We start from the raw sequence: 19,894 nt of genomic DNA, 5'->3' as shown, positions 1-19,894 counted from the left end.
ATCTGTTTACAAACTCTACTCTAAAATCTTACTCCTGAAATCTGGACTTAAAGTGAAATCTATGCTCTCTTCAAAGCCAGACTCCAATATGAAGGTTTTTAGTAAAAATGCGTGTGTTTGGGAAGTACCGAGCATAAGACTGGGTAAATGAGAGTTTGAGTATACTGCACGAGTTGTGTGACAGTTTTGATATAGTTTTGCTATTGTTGAGTGGACCCGAATCAGTCAAAGAATCAATATGTTTACCGTTTTCCATGAATGCTTACGAGAAACAAAGTTTTCTCCACAAATTCAAGATAACAGGGTGAATAATCAATATACAAATAGTCATTCTGTGGGTGAAGTATTCCTTTAACACTGAACAATGAAGTGAATTGAGGCAGGAATTTCCAAAGTACCATAATATCCAAATTCACGGTACCATACACATTCAATAACGAGTGTTATCACTCAGTTATAACACATCAACTCTTTATTTCTTTACACCATTGTAACACTCCATTGGAGGCTGTTTAACAAACACACAAACAAAATGCTGTAAACACAAAATGCAAACCTTCAACATTTCTTCTGAGGTACCTGACCATTATTCCATAACATATAGTTTAATATATTGATGAATTTTAAGTTATTTAGTGGATAACAAAATGCACATTCTGATGCACCAAGAGTTTGGTTTTTGATCATGTGGACCACAGTTTTGAGCACCAAATTGACGGAATCAAAAACATTGGCCGCGCTTCTGTGTGTTGAGAACAAAACCTGATACTGTTTGGTCTAAATATGGTGAAATTATATGCTCCTGTAGATTAAAAAGTCTAATCGGAATTTAATAACAGTATTGCAGAAATGGGAGACGCTGTACATTAGACACTGCTTTAGCAAATGGATCCTTTGTTTCTTTTAATAAATAATAGTTAAAAAAAAAAGCAGGTGAACATGTACCTGAAATTCTCCCAGAAATCTTCTCGGTAATAAATAACTCAAAACAGCTTTAGTCACTCTACATCCATGTCACCTGCATTAAAAGGAAATGTTAGTACCAGTAGCCGGGAAAGTGCATGACTGAGGACGGCTCCATGTGTTACGTTCTCATGTGTCAGTTTTCTGACTCCAGTGCTACAGACAAAATCACCAAATAATTGCAACCAGGAGAAGCCAGAACAGAACAAACAGGAAAGCAAACAGAGAACAGATGAACGCTGGAAAAAGAGTCAGAAAAAATAGACAGGAGAGGACGGATGATAAGAAATACAGAGATATCAACTTTCATTGGTAGGCTGCAACCAGGGCTCCTCAATAAGGATCAGAGAGAAGAAACGCAAGACCAGGGGACCATGTAAGAGCAATTTTTGTTGTTTTTTTTTTAAAAAAAGGTTTTACTTTTTTCTCTAAAGAAAAAGCTGAACTGTCTTACTGATTTATAGAAAAAACTTACAGTACAGGCTGTTACAGCATATTCACCTGATCAACTGCTACCAGTTTCTTGACTCAGTTTGGTGAGCTAATGTTCTGTCAAACAACGCTTTTGTTTTATCTTACATAGATCCTTTGGCAGGGGAACATTTCTGCCATATTATACAGCTCCATGCTATATCGACTTATTAATGGGGACGCTCTGTTTTAAACTGGTCTAATATCCAACAAATCTGGTTTGTAGAGTGGAAAAAAACACAGACAAACATGCCAGAGACAATGAAATACTAAGTTCAAATGTGGACGGCAGACTCCTTTCAGTCCTGATACCTACAGCTGAAACAGTGCGGTATCAGATTTTAGCCTGTTGTTTGTTTGAAGTGTTTGAACTTGATGGAGCATTTCTATAAGCAAACTGAGACAAAAGTCTGATGTAACTGCTTGAGTTTGGACTTGTGGTTAAATTAATCATTGAAAAATGACCTTAAAAGCAAATATAAAGCAGAATGAGTTGGGTTTGGCCTGGGTTTGGCTTAGACAGAGATGGAGGTGTTTTATCTGTCCGGACTCGGAGCTCTAACCAGGTTACAGGACATTTTTAACTTTTGCTTCGACAGAGGTTTCTATGTGCAATGGTCCATTCTTAACTGCTACATGGAGCCTCCAATTGGTTAAATCCAGAAATGCATATACATAGGGAATGTACCAACTCCCCATCCCACGTCACGTCACCCCTCAGTCTCGTGGTGGTTTGGTCCAGTAGTCATAAAGCAGTAGTCTTTATGTCCGCACCTGGAACTTGCCAGCCTTCGTCATGTACTTGATGCCTTTGAAAGGTTTATATTTCTCCCCGTACATGTCCAGTCGATTCACCTTCAGCCCTGTTGGAGGACAAAAATACCTTTTTTTCCCCATTCACATTTCTCAGTACAGTCTGATCTGCACGTAAAGTCCCCATGAAATGAAAAATACATTTTTCCACTTTTAATCCTCTGTCTTCTGTTGACTGGTCAGCTATGTGCCAAATATGTAAAAAAAAAAAAAAACAGTATCAGAGTATTTTTACATCAACATCTCTGCCTTTTCTCTTTTTGTTAAACCAGGTAAAACAATATCAAAAGTTTGAAGACTCATCCTGCACTCAGAGCTGCTTACAAAAGTGCATCTAATCACAATGCACGCTGGTCACTGTTTGTGCGCTGAAGTGGCTAACAGAGCAAAATGGACAGAGATAGGAAGAGATGCGAGTTTGGATATCAGAGGGCAAAACCTTTGTTTTAGTTTCCAAACTTATGGAGTCCGCTGCTGCTGCACGTGGAGCAGCAGCAGCGGACTCCGCTGTAGCTCCATATCACATTAAACTCTAAGCCTGCCTACTTTTTAGCAGTCATTTAAATCCCTCTTGTACAAGTACACCACTAAAATATTCAGTTTCACGGGGAAATATGTCAAAGTACCGAAGCGAAAGACACTCTAACTTTCGTTTCAACACCAACACAAATGCAGCTTGAATGTTTAGTGGCTCATTAATGAAGCTTCCAGACAGATTCGATTACCCTACAACAATGACAGAGACGTCTGCATGAGGTTTCTACACCACCTCACTCTTTATCCACTCTCAGCTCAGCGTTAACATCACAGTGCAAAGCATGTGATTTTCCTAAAAAGATATACCATTTGAAGACCCAGATGGATGTTTAACACTTTTGACTGTTCCAGAATCCTTAAAGACTCTTGATACCATCTGGATGAAAAAAATATTTTGTCCACCGCACCATAAAAAAGAACCTGTTTTTCAGATCCTGCTTGTTTTTCCTAATGTACAGAAGAATAATGTCAATAAACCATAAATATTTTGCTTGTGCGGGAACATGCAAGTTATTTAATGCCACCTGGATTATGAAATACATTTCAACTTAAGAAACAGGTCAAAAAGTGATGTGTTATGCAACTGATGGAATATTTTTTCATCCAGATGAAGAGTGATGAAGAGTCTTTGAGGATTCTGAGAATATCATCAAAACAGTGACTATTGTTTTTAAAATTTTACAAAACTTAGATGCTTAGCACTGTTTACATTTAATGGTAATACATGAAAGGCGCAAACTGAGAATCACACCTGTGCTTCCCTAAATTGTAGTTTAAAAAAAAAAAAAAGGTAATACCCTTAATGCATTACACCAAAGTTGGTAATATTCCCGTCCATATTGGGAAATAAAGGTTTTCAGCAAAGAATGTCTGGCAATATTGCTCTACATATTACCTAAAATCCTGTATAGAATGAATCATGTCAAATGAATATATATCTATATCTATATCTATAGATATATATATATATATCTATATCTATAGATATATATATATATATATTTAACGGTGCAAACTAAGCCACATCACTATATTGCTGGAGATTAATATTAAAGCAAATCCTATAATATCTGATGTAAATACTTTAAAAAAAAGTTAAAAACAATGAATAAAACGTGCACATGCGTGTATTAAACCACTTATTGAGCACTGTGAGGATGTGTATTTATTGCATTTGGCACCATCTAGTGGTCACTGTGTTGCTGTGTGTCACAGCACGCGGCAGTCAGGTGGTGATCAGCTGAGCAGGCTGTGTGATGAAAGCCTCTCTTATGAGTGGGGGTTTAAGTCCAAACATTCCCAATGCAAAATACAAACTGGGAATGATATTCATTTAAAAATGATAAAATATGTGTCTAACTTGCTGAATCAGCCTGAGTGTGAGAGTTGAGCAGAATTGTAAACTAGTTGTAATGTCACAGAGAATATCAGTAATGAAAGTAGGAACGTGTGTGTGTGTGTGTGTGTGTGTGTGTGTACCTGAGATGGCCATCTGTTGGATCTTGAACTGGATGTTGATGGTGGGGTTCTCATCAGGTTTGGAGGCCCCGGCCTGCAGGCTCATGGTGCCTTTCAGGCTGGGAAGCTTCTGTGGGTTGATCTTGCCGACATCCCATGTCAACATCTAGACAAAACATCAAAATGGCAATATGAGATCACTGCCACCACTTTGGAAAAAAAAAAGTTTTAACCTGGAAAGTATTTGTGTAAACGAGCATAATTTAAGGCTTTCTAAGTCTTCTTTTAGGCATTTAAACACGCTCAGACACAGTGTCTAAGTACCTTTGTGACTGGGTCAAAGGTGTATGTTCCCTGTGAGGGGTTGAGGTTGGCGTTCAGGACGCCCCGGGGCAGCTGGCTGCTGACTAGGACCGACTCCACGGCCTTGCCCATAGTCTGCTTGGGTCCCAGAGTCAAGTCAAAGCGTCCTTGGGAGCTTCCCTCTCTGAAGGTGATGTTGTGCTTGACATATACCGGGATCGCCACCAGACTGGAGAAAAAAAACAAACAACAAACAGCAGGAATAAGCGCCATACGAGGCAACGGAATAACAGTTAAGCAGGAAAGCAAAAGTGTTGTTGTATTGATTATTCTATATATTTAAATTATTTAGATTAGTTTTTGATTGTGTTTTTTTTGTTAGTTATTTGTTTAGTTTAATTATCATTGTTTTGTTAGCATATTTAGTTTCTGCATAACTAGTTTCTGTTTTTTGGGGTTTTTTTGTAGTGAATTGGGAAATATAGGGCACCCGTGCTTATAAAGATAGGTACGCAGGTAGGACCAGCCTAAAATATTTTTTTACCAGAGCAAGAGAGGCAGCGAGAGCCATGGTGTCTTTGTTCCTTTGTTTACTTGCTTGTTTGTTTTCTTTGGATAAATAAATCAAGAAGAACCTCAATAACTATGAATGGACACTGGACTGCTTCTGCCTGCGTACATGAATGCCCATGGTGTATCAGTGGCCCTTCGACTGATTTAAGTTTGATTTTGACAAATGACAAAACACTAATATTTTGTGATTGTGATTTTGAACTCTATTATTAGGAGTAAATGCTTGGGAGAAAATCCCTCTGAAACTACCGGAGCAAAAACCCACGGATAACATGCTGAGGGGTGTTTCAGTGTTATATGTCTTTGCCATGAAGTGACCCCAACAGATCCTGACTGAAAAAAACAAAACACTGACTTCTGGGAGCTGACGTGGTAGGACAGCAACCGGAAGTTTCCATCAGGTGGGATGAAGGAGAGGATCCGCTCGGCTTCCCAGCGCTTGAACCGAACACACGGGTGGAAACTGACATCATCCAGCAGCCGGGGATTCTGGGATGGAGAGGCAGAGTTAGTTTCAGGGCAAGTAAAATAAAAATGTGCATACTTAAACAGTAAAGATCATAAAATTGCTTTTGCTGATGCAGGGTCCCTACATCTTAAGGGAATATAGATTTAAGGTTTTTTTAACGCCACTCAGAGTGCAATTTAAGACAAATATTACAAAACCAAAAATTGAAGAAAAAAAAAAACCATTAACTGGCATCAATCACTTTAGGTTGGGGGCAATTTTGCCCAAATGTTTACTTAAACATAAAACATGACTTTTTGGTCAAGATGATTTACCTCAAATGCTGAAAAGTTTTTAAACTTGACACACAGAAAACAATGAACATATTTGATCCTATAAGTAACCAGCCCTTGATAAAAGCTTGTTCATTTATTGTAATGTTGTAAATGTGTATGAGTGTTGTTAGTTCCTCTATCCTGTTCTTCTATCTCTCAAAAAAAAAGGAAGAAGATATTACCAATTATTTTTGAGATTCTACAATGAAATGTCAGGGGGGAAAAGCAATTCTAGTGATCCTACTTTCAATGTCTAAGCATTTTTAAGACCTCTGACAGACTGAACTCACCATAAATGAGAGAGTGAGGTCGGGCATGCCTGTCAGTTTTACACAGGCGTCAATAACTCCCTGGATTTCTGCTGTGATTGTAGAGCCTGAAGAGGAGGAGAGTTGCAGGTTACTGTGAGAAATTAAAACACAAAAATTGACTGGAAAATAAAGTCAAGAGTTTGACCAGCAGGCTGTTCGGAGAATTACCTGATTTATCGATGATAGCATCAATCTCTTCTACAACGTCAAAATAGGCCTCATTGTTGGTGTATTTGACTCCGGTGCGTCGCCATGGCACCACTGACAGCTGGCCTGTAGGGAGCTGCTCACCAACGTTGGTGCTGCCTGAAATACAGACATGAACATGGAAGATAATGAGCACATTTACACAGCAGACAGGAATCGGTTACTGCTACAGTTCCTGCTGTAATACAGACTGATGGCTGATTTTGTGCGTTTGTGACTTTGACCACACATTATCCTTTTATCTGAAAGGGGTCTCAGCTTGCTGTCAATGGACGAAACATTTGAGTACTTGGTTTGAATGGATTTGTTGTGCGATTTAGTAGTGATGGGTGAAAATGAACAAATAAACCTTTTTGAACGCCTCTTTTTAGTGTCAGGTATGTACCTGGAAAATCCAACTGCAGTAATGTGCCGTAATGTGGTGCAGCAACAGCACTGAATCAACGAGTGAGGACCGATTAAATCGGGCTTAAGTCTAGCGCTCTGCCAGCCCAGGCCAGTGTTGCATTCAGGTGCTCCTTGGATGATCATTCTTTCGACTTGAGTGTGTTCATGAGCTTTAAGATGTAATGTGAAAACAACATACACGCTACAAAGTCTATGCGTTTTATTTTATCGCTCTGAGCATTTTTAAAAAACAGGCTGGTAGCAAAAAGTAAAGGAAACAGATCAGGTGAGCCATGAAATTTGATCAGAAACTTATTTTTCAGATTACTACGACACCACGTGAATGCAGCTCAAGGCTGCAGAGATGACTGGGACGTCTGTCACTTCCCCCTTAAAGAATGACAGTTGGTCAGCGACATTTCTGTTGCATCATACTGAGCTAACATAGTCTACCTCCATAAAGCAGGATGCTGAATCAATGGATTTAAATGATGTTTTTATATTTATGAATGTAAACGCATACATGATGACTGGTGATGCATTGAAAAGATGTTGTGTGGAGTGGGCAGCACTAGCTGTCAAACATGCACGTACTGTAACGCAGAAGAAACTGACGCTGTATTTTGCAAAAAGTATCAAAACTTGAGGGGTTTGTTAAAATAACTTGCATCAACTCAAAGAAAGATACTGTGAAGGGAATCAGTCAAGCCATCACTAAGATTTACCTCCACAGTATAAACAGCACATCACAGTAACGGCAGTCCATGTAAAAACTTAAAGACTGAAAACACTTTTTTTAAGCCGAGTGACAGCTGCATGAACTTACTGCATACAAGAAGCTAATGGGAAATTAACGCGTAGCTCTTTAACACCACCACAACAAAATAAACATGAACCGTATAAATGGGACCTCTAATGTTTTAAACAGCAGCTACCTGGACTAAAACATCAAAGATCTGACATCATGTTCTAAATATGAAGTTGTCCTTTAAGCAGTAAAATATTCCAATTTAATTTTGGTTTTTACAGACACTGTGGTTAACATGTACATGACTGTACCTGTGATGGTGTTGACCATTGTGCGGAGGATGGTGGGAGGCTTAATGAGCTCTTTGAGGATGTTGGACTCTGTGGCCAGCGGGAAGCCGTTGTCCAGCATTTCCTCCAACAGTTCATACACCACTACAACATTGTCTTTAATAGCAGCCTCTGTACACACGCCAAAATAGTCCTGAGAACAAAGAGCACATACAGTGGATATGAGTATTTGAAGTCAGATTCTTATCATTATTTCAGCTAAATTAAAAGTGGACCGAAAAACGCAAGGGAGCCAGAACCTGGAACGTGTCAACGACTCTGTGCAGAAACTCGATGACAAACAGCGGCGGGACCTCGCTTTGGATGACGGCAACAAAGTAGATGCGGTGGCGGAGCACACTTATAAGGTAGTGATGCGGCGTGGGGATCACTGGTGGGACATTCTCCGGCTCAGTGGCACGCTCCTGCGCCTCGAAGAAGTAGTCACACACGGAGCGGCTGACCACGCTCTTCCAGTGCTTCTCCAGGAAAATGTCTCCTGAGGAGTTAACTAGGAACAGGCTGTGGATCATGTTGGCTGGAGGCTGAGAGGCTGACGGCAACAAGAGAAAACCAGAGGTGCTCCAATGAGAATTTGTGGAAGAAACATACATGGATAATTTAAATCAAACTGAGCTGTTCACACACAAACATGTGACATAATAAATATATACCTGCAGTATATTTCAGAGACAAAAACTAAAAAAATAGCCTTTTCTGTATTCTTTGCTCCTGTGAGCTGTAAGTAAACATCTACCCAGAAGTATGAGCTCGCTAGTTTACGCATGGTACATGTATCTGAAGAGTAATGCAATACAGTAAAATGCTTTTTATACGAAATACTGAGTGTGTAGTTACTAATTAAGAGCAGGAAAAGCTATTTAAACAAACAACATACTGGAAATTCTGTCAGTAAATTCTTGACTAAAATAAAACTGAAAAACACTCACAAAGAATCACAGTTAATTTTTGATGTATAAGCCTTAATCACAGCAGACATTTTTACTTATCATTATGGAAAAAGCGTAGGTGTTAGCGTTGTCAAAAACGTTGATTATCAATACATGTAGATCCTGAATATTTGAAACAGTTTCAGTACTTTTCAGCAGTATCCATACACTGGTAACAGCTGCACTTTCTCGTTTTCTGGTATTATTAATGTTTACTATCGTCATTCTGCTGTTCTCTGCTACTAAACATAAGTACACTTTTAATTGTATGCCCTCAATTTTCCAATTTTCCATGAAGTGGTATCAAATATCAATATTTTTCAAGGTATTTCATTAAAGTTAGAAATTTCAGTATTGTCACAACACGAAAACATTAAGCCATAAAAGTATGACAACGAGCCAACATGCACAATACCAAGGCCCTGAAACTGGAGCAGCTAAACAATATTCAGCCATCACAGATTTTATTATGAACATCTGTGCTTTTCCTACTGAAAGATGTCTGTGTTTTGCACAATAAGTTATGAGTAATAACCCAATCATTTAACAGTATATGTAGGTATTTTGTAAATCCTTTGCATGCAGTTATTTGGTCATTTCAGAAAGAAATCTGTGACATTTACGAACGTTTAATAATAAGTCTCTAAGCAACAGCGTATGAATGAAGTCTGAGCGTCTAATAATGAAAGCAGTAAGTCCATGCCCACCACTTTAAAAAAAACAGCCCTCTCCTCCTCTCACATGACACAGTTCTTGGTGGAAAAAAAATAGGTTTTACTCTCTGGAGAGCCCACAAACACTGGTCATACAAAGTGCTTCATTTAGTAGCAAAGTATGTGTCTCTGTTTGCTGCATATATAAATATTTATTATACAGATACAATGTAATTTCATATATTGTTTTTTAAATGTGTGTAAGAGCAAGATTTTTTTAAAATTTTTAAATTTTTAAATTAAACAAATTTTTTTTTTTTAAATTTTTGGAATATGGACCCTTTTTTAATCCGCAAGGATTTGCGGATTAAAAAAGGGTCCATATTCCACTTTACACAGCCACAGAAATAACAAAAATTATAATTTAAACCTAAAACCCACGGGCTGTGCAAACTTTATTAAAGCAAAACGTGAATAAATAGCTCAACTATTAAATATTACTGTAAATTAAATGAATTAAATGTGATTTTTAAACAGGGGCTATGCGCACTGTTCTCTCCATACAGAGCAGTTAGCTACATATCAGAATTTCTCTCAATACAGAAACATTTAATAAAGTCTTCTTTGGTTAGTGTTCGCAAAGGTGGCTGGGAAACATGACACCGGAATATTCATTAAATATGCCACAACGCTATCGAGTTCACGCCGGATACAACCCGACGCCACGATAACCTGAATACATTGCAGCACCACATAAATCTACTTTATCAGAGATGAAACGTTAAACGGAGCAGCTAGCTAGCTTTCTTTCCCACACAGCAGCGCGGGCCTCTGTGTGTCTGCAGGATGCTACAGTCCCTCCTCCTGCCCCTCACGGTCTCATGACTGAGGAAAAGCCCCGTCACCCGGTGCCCGGGATTAAAACACTTCAAAATAACGATGCTGCTCTGACTGAAAAAAATACCACTGTACGCTGGGGCCATTCTTGATTTTTAAGCGACTTACCGAAGACAAATTTTTCCGTTTTCGTCTCGCCTTTCACCCTTTTTCCCAATGAAAGATTAAGCTGCCGTCGTTGCTTCCCGTAAGGTGGAGCAGCTCTTGATGCGAGGCAGGATGGACAGTGCTGCGAGCCAATCAGACTCCAGGTAGACTGTTAAGTCCCGCCTACTCAAAAGAGTCATAGGTCAATAATACGGAAGCTGGTGGCTCGTGACTTGGCTGTGATTGGAAGATGGCGGGAGGCTCCACAGTAAACAGCAGTGAAACAGCCCGCTGATTGGCCCTGAGATGGAGCTGGTCTGACATTTTGTTTCCAGTATCAGATTTCATCTTGTGGAGTTTCTCTCCATTCAATCAAACACACACAGAGACATTTAAAACAGCACTCAGAATAAAACTGAAATGCTTAGAGTAAAAAAAACAACAAAACACATCCCCAGCACGTCTGCACGACTTCTTATTTTCTTATGTGAATAGCAAATCAAATATGATAGCTTTTCCCAAAAAGGCTGTGGTGAAATTAAGTAGATGACATCTACAATAAAATTGCATAATTTATTTAATATGCTTCAAATGTGTAATAGGGTTTTTAAGATGCAACTGGGCAATATTTCAGTAACAGCAATCCTCTTTGCAATTTAAATGTGCAATATTCCTCCAGATCTTGAATACAGGCTATATTTAACATGTGACACTATATTGTTTTTATTCTTACTGTATTCTCACTTATGTGTATCTCTGTTGCTCATTGTAGCATTGCACATACAATTATATTTTTTATACTTTGAACTTACACACTAGTTTTTATACATTGTATTGTAGCATAAGGCACAGTTTTATATTTTACACACTTTTAGATTTTGAAAACTTAACTCAAACATTTAGCACATTATCCATACTGTAATTTAAATAGTCACATATTAGTGCTAATGGTCTATTATTGTTTTTCTTTACATTTATATTTTTACACACTTACATACTCTGCATAGTATACATAAAATTTTTTTAATATTCAAATATTTGCATATTGTACTATTACTGTAATTTTGTTTTTCCATTTATATTTTTACATACTTGTGCTCGTATATATTTCTACTTGCTATAATTCTCTTTGCTGGCATCAGAGCGACTGTAATGAACAACAATCCCCCCAGGAATCAATGAAGTATTTCAGATTCTGATATTTGAAAACAAATAGCAAATAATGATAACAACTTCACTATAGTTTGAATTTACTTTATACCGTGTTTAAGGGGCTATACTTCATATACTTTATTTATTAGACTTGGGGGGTGGCTGCAGTGTGACTTCATTTTTTATTTTTATTTTCTGAAGTCCTGACCCTCCCTGCAGCTACAGATGTTTTTCCTTGAGCCTCCCTGAGTGACTGGAGGAAAATGCATGACCCTTTCTTTATCAGAAATAACTGTATTTTACAGTTTCTGGCTGTGATAAATGATTTTGAAGATTTTTGCCCACTTGTGGGTTTTGGGGTTCTGAGGGTATTTAAAATAAATAAAAAAATACAACAATTTAAAGTTGAATTTCCCTCCCTTAAGCCAAACTGAAAAGCAGAATTCCCTTCCCAGAGCCTAAAAATGATTTGCAGTGGTTCACCTGTTTCACACTGCCTCTTCCCCTCTCATAAATAATGAACAGTCCCTGAGAGTTCACAGTCTGCACTTCCACCGTCATTTCAGGTGCAGCTCACGCCCTTAAGACAAATTTAACCACGCTTGCAAACAATAAGGCCGTGAGATCCTGCCCTCAGTGTCAACAAGGGACATTTTTACAGTAAACATTAGTGGAACAGAAGAGTTACAGACATCAGAGCAAACTACAGAGCAAAGATAGCTGAGATCATACATGAAAAAGCAAAATTCAGGTTCAAGTTCAAGGTCAAAAGTCTGTGTTTGTATTTTGTTTGAGAGTGAAGTGGGCTAGGAGTCATTAGTGCGTTTGGACATGACATGCGGACACTCTACGGGGACATCTAGTGGACACAAGTGGCCAAAGCGACTGAGCTGATGCCTGTAAATCCATCCGAAATGCTCGACAAATATGGGGTTCAAATTGATCAATTAATTACTGGAAGCGTGAAGCTTGTAAAACTTAATATCTTAAAATTAAATGGACCCTTATCTATAATCAGAATGAATAACACCCTGGGCCCTTTATAACAAGCTCTGGTGGGACTAGTGGACACTCTAATCCTCAATTTGAGAGGGTACCTATTAGGGTTTCTCGGTGATTTCAACCATGATTTTATTTTATTTTTTATTGTGTTTATATGTATAAATGTATATATTTCTATATATTGTTATGTTTTAATTTTTTAGCAACCTTGCATGTAAAGCACTTTATGTATTATGGGTGATATACTAACAAAGATTATTATTGTAGTATTATCTACACACAAATTTACTTAACTTAGAAAAAAAATGTGGAAAACACTGGTATTTAAAGGAACACTACCCTGTAGGAGCAAACATGTTATATACTTATGTGCACCAATCACATTTTTATTTATTTATATTTATTATTTATTATATTTTAAAAATCCTGAGAAAAGTGGTGTCTGTACTAGTAATGTAAATGCACTAATTATATTATTCATTTTTATATTTATCAATATTTCTATGTTTGTGTATATACTAAAACTGTGTGTAAATTGACCCCTCTCAATAAAAATGCTTTAAACGTGCACGGATCAGTTAAGCAGCACGTGGATCATAATGTCTGATGAAACAAATGAACAGACCTTTCCAGTTTTAACTCTTAATAAATATTACATAAGTAATATAATAAGTACGTTGATTTTTCCAGATTTTGTTGCTTATTTAGTCACCAGTATCAATATTAATACAATATAAATGCACATTATTTGGAATGATAATTTAGAATAATTGACATTATTAACTTCTCTCGTCCTCTGTATGTATGGTTGTCAAAATTTGTCCTTCATCTGGTGTACAAAACCCCTTACTTGTGCTTAAAATTTAAAGTTCCAAATACAAAATATTCTGTTTATATAAGAGAGGTCATTATTTTTGGTAAATGTGTATGGAATTAAGCATAATTTAAAGCATTTTTGTCCCTCTGGGATAAATCTCAGACAGGACTGAAGTGTGTCAGATGAAACTTTAAAAAGCTCAAGGAAAACATGAATGGCTCAACATAATTTATTTTCATTTTATGTTAAAATGTACAGAGTTCTTTGAAAGTACTTGCTAAGAAAGAAAGAAAAAAAAACAGAATAAATGGAAATACATACAGGGACAGAGTCGAGAGTTGAGGCCGCTGAGCGTAAATCAACCTTCACTGTGTGCCCAGCCGTCCCTCCTCTCTCTTTATTTTGCGCTCTCTCTTAGCATACAACGCAACATGTACAATTACAAAGGATACAAAAAGGGAAGCGATATAAACAGACAGAAATATACTGAGCTCCTTTTTACATGCCTCTTAAATGTAAGGAAGTCATCCTATACACACACAAGTAAAAAAACAAACAAAAAGAAAAGAATGCCAAGTGACCTTTAGATATTTGTAGTCCTTTTGTTTAAAATAGCATTAATATACTACACAAAGATAGAAAAACTCTAGAGATGAGATGGAATGGAGAGGTTAAAGGCATCTTAAAGTCACTAAAAGTGAGTGGTAATTTTTTTAAATTTTGAATTTCTTAGTAATTATTACCCAAGAGGCGAGCTAAAAAATATGTATTGTTTTTTTTTTCCTGAAACAGAAGTGAAAAAAATGACAGTACCAATATCAATGTCAGAGTTTCCTTTTATATTATAGAAAAAACATTTTCTCTACAATAGGTTTTCTAAAGTCAAAAAGAGTCAGCTTGTGTCATAAAAGAAAGCTGCCCAGTCTGATAAAATTCAGAAACGAAACGAAACACAAAAGAAGTACAGAACAGAACGATACACACAAAGAAAGTATGCAATGTCAGGTCTGTAAGAAAATTAAAACTCCTCTTTTGACTTTGAATACTGGTACATGGAGCGACAAAGTCGACCGGTTCAACCCTGCCGGTTGAACGCCGACAGAACATCCAACGCTTGACTCACCTCTGACCCTGCTTTTATAATAGTGTGCCTCTAAGTGAGGGCCAAACCATGCACTAGATCAGGCATTTAGGCACACCTTTCCTAAAAGGCTAACTGTCTACTGCCTTATGTCCAGCCAATGGGAGTGCAGAATTTTGCAGAAAAATCAAGGACAAAAAAAATACAGTTTGAACAGAATACACTATTCAAAAGCGACTCCTGGACCTCTTTGGGTCACTAACACTTAAGGAGGAGAGATCAGCAATAGGTAACTGACTTTCCTTAAAGCAGTTACATGGAAATCCCACCCTTTGTTCTGCATTCCCTAAACTGCTAAAAAAAAAAAGGCTGACATAGTACACTGTCTGTCAGTGGAGTGTGGACAAGAACATCTCAATGTTTCCTGAGCTAGCCACCAATTGGTGACAGCTAGCCAGCATGTGTGTGTGTGTGTGTGTTTGTGTGTGTGCTGGATATTGGGAAGTACCAGAATATTTACATCTAAACGTTTCAGAGTGGCGGCAAACTGGAAAATAATGCTACTTGTTTATGGACATTTAGTCGACAGTAACGCGCTCAAATCTTCTGTGTCTTTGCTGTTTTTTGTCTTTTTTTTTTTTGGTAAAACAAGGTCCATCCAGGGAAGACAGAGACTCTGGAAAACAGCTCGACACCTCAAACACCGGAGGCCCCGCTCCTAATGCGTTTTTTTTTCTGGAACTGGGGTGAAAAGCCGTCTGACAGAGTGGCCACAGAGATGTTCCGGTTATATTATCTGAGAGAGCGAGAGGGGTGGATCATCGTTTCAGAATGCCACACATATAAAGACCAAAGCATATAAGAGGTCGGACCGCACACGAGTATTTCAAAAAACAGTCAACGAAAACAACAACAACGAAAATAAGATTCAACATTATGTTTAACAAAACAAAAGTCCGCCTACATTGTCTCTTTTTTCATGGTAAGGCTTCCTATATCAATTAAAAGATTGTGTGCATGGTTGAATATATTCAGTTAACCACTGTTTTTCAGTCTGACAGAGCAAGGTGCTCCTGCATTGTCTTTCTCTGTGTTTCCTCCTTGTCCTCCCCTGCTCTCCTCCTGCACATCACGAGGAGGAGGCGACTCTTGGGCCTGTGTGAAACCACATGAAGGACTGTGTAGGCCTGGCCTGAAGCAGCGCGGCACGGCAGAGGTCCATGTACACGCCCCAACCCAGACTTGCTCCCATACGCAGCCAGCTGGGAGGGGAGGGGGAACCGCGCCCAAAAAAAAAGGGACAAAATGACAACATAGAAAAAAACAGGAAACCCAAAGACGCTCTCTGTCTCCAATCACCTTCTCTCCGTGGTGCCCGCCGCGGCACAGGAGAGGGTGAACAGGAGTAGTGGACATTTAGAGTACAGCAAATATCCGCCTCATGTCTCCTTTTTCAGTTCTTCGCCGCTCATCTGCTCATGTACGGTGACTGTTTTGGGACGCCGGCATAGCTGTGATGGGAGGGGCCTGTGTACATCATGTTGCCGTGGTGATTGGGCTGCATAGGCTGCTGCGGGTAACCCTGGCCTCCCATCATGCCCATCTGCATCTGCATGGGGTACTGAGCTGGCTGATTCATGTAAGGGGGGTTGCCGTGGTAACCACTGTTCATCATGGGCTGGGGCATTCGGTAGCCGGCCGACATGGCGTTCAGGGGAGTCATGTTCATGGAATTGTACGGTGCCGGCGTGGGCATGAGGTTCGGCATCATGCCGCGCTGCACGGCCAAGGTGCGCGGCGTGCCCTGCATGGCCACGGCTCCCGAGCTGCGGCCGTAGAGCTGCTGCTGGTGAGGGGCCGGGGCCAGCTGCTGAGTGGCTTTGGAGCGGATGGAGATATGGCCTTTGACTGTCGCCATCTGGCCCTGTAGCCGCTGCGTATGCGGCGGCGGTCCCAGGCCAATGTTGGTGGTGGGCATGTTGCATTGCAGCTGCAGGGAGCCCAGGTTCATGGAGCCGGAGCTCAGGTTAGGAGGCGGGGTCATGGTGGGCTGGCCCTGAGGGAGGGGAGTGTGGGGTGAAGGAGCCAGCCCCGGGTTGGAGAGAGAAACACTGGTGGCGTAGGATGTGACGGAGGCTGAGTGGGAGTAGGGCATGGCGTGGGGGTCCATGATGGTGTTGGTGAGCTGCTGGAGTTTGGCCAGGCTGAAGGTGGCCGAGGGCTGGGGGTAGCCCCCGGTGCCAAAGTCCTGACCCATGCGCTCATACAGCGTGCGGCCCCCTCCTCCGCCTCCGCTCTCAGGGATCTCCATGATCATGGGTGTAGAGGCGAAGCCGTTGCCCATGCTACACTGGGAAAGCGCCTGCTGTTGCTGCTGCGGCGGCGGCGGGGGTGCTGATGGTGGAGGCTGAGGGTTGGGGGCTTGTTGCTGCTGAGGAGGCTGCTGAGGAACCTTTTTTTGGGACTGCTGCTGCTGCTGGTTGGTGCTGGGGGGCCTCTCGATCACACCGCAGCTCTGAGGAGACTTAATGCCACAGCTGGGCGTGTTGGACGGCGGTGGGGGTGGCGGCGGCTGTGGCACAGCACTGCCTACGTTACTGGCGCCTGGTCCGCTGTTGGGTCCTGGTCCTGTTTGCTGGATGAGGCTGCAGCTGCCCATCGGATGCTGGGATCCTCCCGTTCCTGTTGACGATGTGAGGCTGGGTGCCGGCGCAAAGGAGCAGCTGTTGGACTGGGAGGAGGACGGGGTGGCCGAGCTTGAAGAAGACGAGGCTGACGATGAGGAAGCTGTGGACGCTCCTGCAACTACAGCGGCTGACATCCCGCCTCCGTTCCCCCCGTTCCCGGTTCCGTTCCCCCCTCCGCCCATGGTGGAGTCGTAGCTGCTGGGGTTGTCGTAGTTCTCTGTAGTGCTTTCTATGCTGCCGAGGTCGCTGAAGCCGCTGTCCACCACCTGCTGCGAGTGGTCCGACACAGACGGGACGTCCATCATTGGCGACGTTTCCATATTCTGCTGGGAGGGGGCAGACAGAGAGCTGGGATGCTCTGGTGTGATCTGAGTGTACCCCCCTCCAGCACCTCCACCGCTGCCCCCTGCTCCGGTGGGGCCGGGCGTCCCTCCTCTCTGCCCTGCTGGCGTCGTGTCCATGATGCCCGAGGGTAACCCCGGACTGTTCACCGAGCGCACAGATTGACTGGGAAGGGGCGGCACTGGCGGGTTAGGAAGGGGGCTGCTGTGTTGGGAGGCCCCGCATTCCTCCACCAAAGCCAGCGCCTCCTCCTCGGCCTCCCCTGTGTGGCTGTAGCTCTGCAGGGTCCGGCAGGCAGCTAGGGTCTCCTCACAGTCCTGGTAGGCCCCGTGGTGTGGCTGGGGCTCCGTCTCTTCGTCCTGGGCTTCCCCCTGTGTCAGGGACTGGACGGCCTGCATAGTCTCCAGGTCCAGCTCATTGGAGTGATGGTGGGGGTGGTGCGGGTGATGGTGGCTCAGCTCCTCCTTGAAGTCAGAGTGCTGGTGAGGGTGGGAGTGTGTGTGTGTGTGTTGCGGTTCCATCAACAGCGTGACGTCCTTGTCGTCCGGGTGCAGCGACTGCAGCTCCATGGGTTCAGAGGGAACAGACATGGCCGTGACAGTTTCTACCGCCGCGGCTGCTGCAGCGGACTCCTCCTGCTCTCTGCGCCGCCTCTCCTCCTGCTGAGGGTCGGCAGAGGAGGGCCGACACTTGGCCTCCTGCGCCTCCTCCTCAGCCTCCTCCTCCTCCTCTTCTTCCTCCTCCTGCTTGCTGACGTAGTCCCGGGCCACGCTGTTCTCCATGTCTAAAAAAGCCTCTCCACCTTGGGGTTCTTCTTTGACCGGAGGAGAACTTGCACGGGATGCAGGCTCCTCCTCCTCGTCTTCGTCCTCGTCTTCGTCCTCAGAGTCCTGGCCTTTTCGCTTCTTGCTGCTGTTGTTGCTGCCATTGCTCTTGTCCTCCAAGTGTCCGTCGCCTTCGTCGTCTGCGTCGTGGTCTTCGCTACGCCTGCTTCCTGAGCCCGGTGTAGCTGCTGCTCGTCTGTTGATGCTCCCGCCACCGCTTCCCATGCTGCCGCATTCCTCTTCCTCCCTCTCCTCATCGTCGTCGTCCTCTTCTCTGTCGCCCATATCTGCGTCCTGCGGTCGGGACTGCGGCGCCCTGGGTCCTGAGGTGGAAGACGACGAGGAAGGGGAAAGAAGGGGACGGGATGGTGGACGGCTGGGTTTGTCTTCTTCCCAAGTTCTTTCAGTCTCTTCCTCCTCGTCCTCTTCCTCCTCTTGCTCGGAGGTGGGGGGTGGTTTCGGGGCGGGCTGCGGTGACTGGTTGACGGAGCGGTTCTTAGGCGGTCTTCCTCGCCTCCTGGGCGCCTTCTGCTGGGCAGGCTTCGGGAGGTAGTCGTCTTCTTCGTCAGAGTCTTTCTGTTTGCTGTCAGTGCTGGTTCTGGAGACTCGCTTGCTGTTACGGTCGTCTGTCTGGGGCAGCTGAGGGTCTTTGTCCAGCTGCTGCTCCAACAGCCTTTGCCTCTCCTGCTCCTGCCTCTCTGCCTCCTCCTGGGCCCGCTGCAGGTACCAGCTCCGGGGCTTGCGGCCAGGCTTCATCTTGATTTTGGGAGCTGGTGGATCCCCGCTTTGGGGCTGGCTGTCTGCGGGCCCGCTGCCTGGTGGTTTTCCAGGGCCTCTTTTCTTCCAGTGCAGTGGTTTGCGGCTCTTTCCCTTGGGCCAGCCTTTCTTCTTCTTGACTGGGACCTCGGGGTTGGCCGCCGGAGTCTCTGATGGAGTTGCTGGCAGAGCGGCTGCAGGCTTCAGAACAGGTGTTAGCTCTGAGAGGAGACAACAAGATAAGCCAGTGTTAGATAAAGCTGCACACATACCTCTCAGGGCTCCTGCAGCCTAAAGCAAGGTAGCGTTAAGACTTTTTTAAAACTTGGAATTGTGTGTAAGACCAATTTTCTAATAATCAAAGCTGAGACAATTTTATTTTGCCCAACTGTTCATTAAAACACAAAACATGACATTTTTGTCGAGTGAGAAAAGTTAGATTATGTTTGTCAAATGTTGAAAAAAAAAAAGTTTTTAGAGTGGAAAACATGAAGACAATTAGCATATTATAAAATGATCTATTTGGTTTACCAACAGAATTAGGAAATATCTGGCATTTTGTTTTTTTGTGTTTCTCAATCTGCATGTGAGATTCCACGTCTCGGATTCCCATCACACCCAGTTTTTAAAAAAGCCTTCATTAAATTATTTAAAAAAAATAGTAACTAATTATTTTAAGATTTTACAACATAACTTCAAAAAACAAGAGGCTATTTTTTGGACAGATTTTTAGATCAATGAATGTGATGTCTTTTAAGACTTT

General features: G+C 42.2%; 2 protein-coding genes across 2 annotated transcripts in view; both read right to left on the bottom strand.

Moving 5' to 3' along the window:
* Positions 1–454: 454 nt before the first annotated feature.
* Positions 455–10,620, bottom strand: ap3m2 (adaptor related protein complex 3 subunit mu 2). Its single transcript, XM_042488747.2, has 9 exons — positions 10,492–10,620; positions 8,144–8,436; positions 7,866–8,037; positions 6,381–6,518; positions 6,192–6,277; positions 5,474–5,607; positions 4,567–4,774; positions 4,264–4,408; positions 455–2,297 (listed from the first exon to the last, which is right to left on the bottom strand). The coding sequence occupies exons 2-9, from the start codon at positions 8,414–8,416 to the stop codon at positions 2,197–2,199; spliced, it is 1,257 nt and encodes a 418-aa protein (XP_042344681.1). The 5' UTR covers positions 8,417–8,436; positions 10,492–10,620; the 3' UTR covers positions 455–2,196.
* Positions 10,621–13,654: 3,034 nt separating this feature from the next.
* kat6a (K(lysine) acetyltransferase 6A) overlaps positions 13,655–19,894 on the bottom strand; it is a 39,473-nt gene continuing 33,233 nt past the window's right edge. Inside the window, exon 17 of the mRNA XM_042488951.2 lies at positions 13,655–19,352. Within this exon, the coding sequence (XP_042344885.1) occupies positions 15,991–19,352 (3,362 nt within the window). The 3' untranslated portion in view covers positions 13,655–15,990. The remainder of the gene's footprint in view (positions 19,353–19,894) is intronic.

Source organism: Plectropomus leopardus, chromosome 4 (genome assembly GCF_026936395.1).
Source record: "Plectropomus leopardus strain MGB_pleo_1.0 chromosome 4, ASM2693639v1, whole genome shotgun sequence".
Classification (NCBI taxonomy): domain Eukaryota; kingdom Metazoa; phylum Chordata; class Actinopteri; order Perciformes; family Serranidae; genus Plectropomus; species Plectropomus leopardus.
This window is presented reverse-complemented; position numbering and strand designations above follow the sequence as displayed.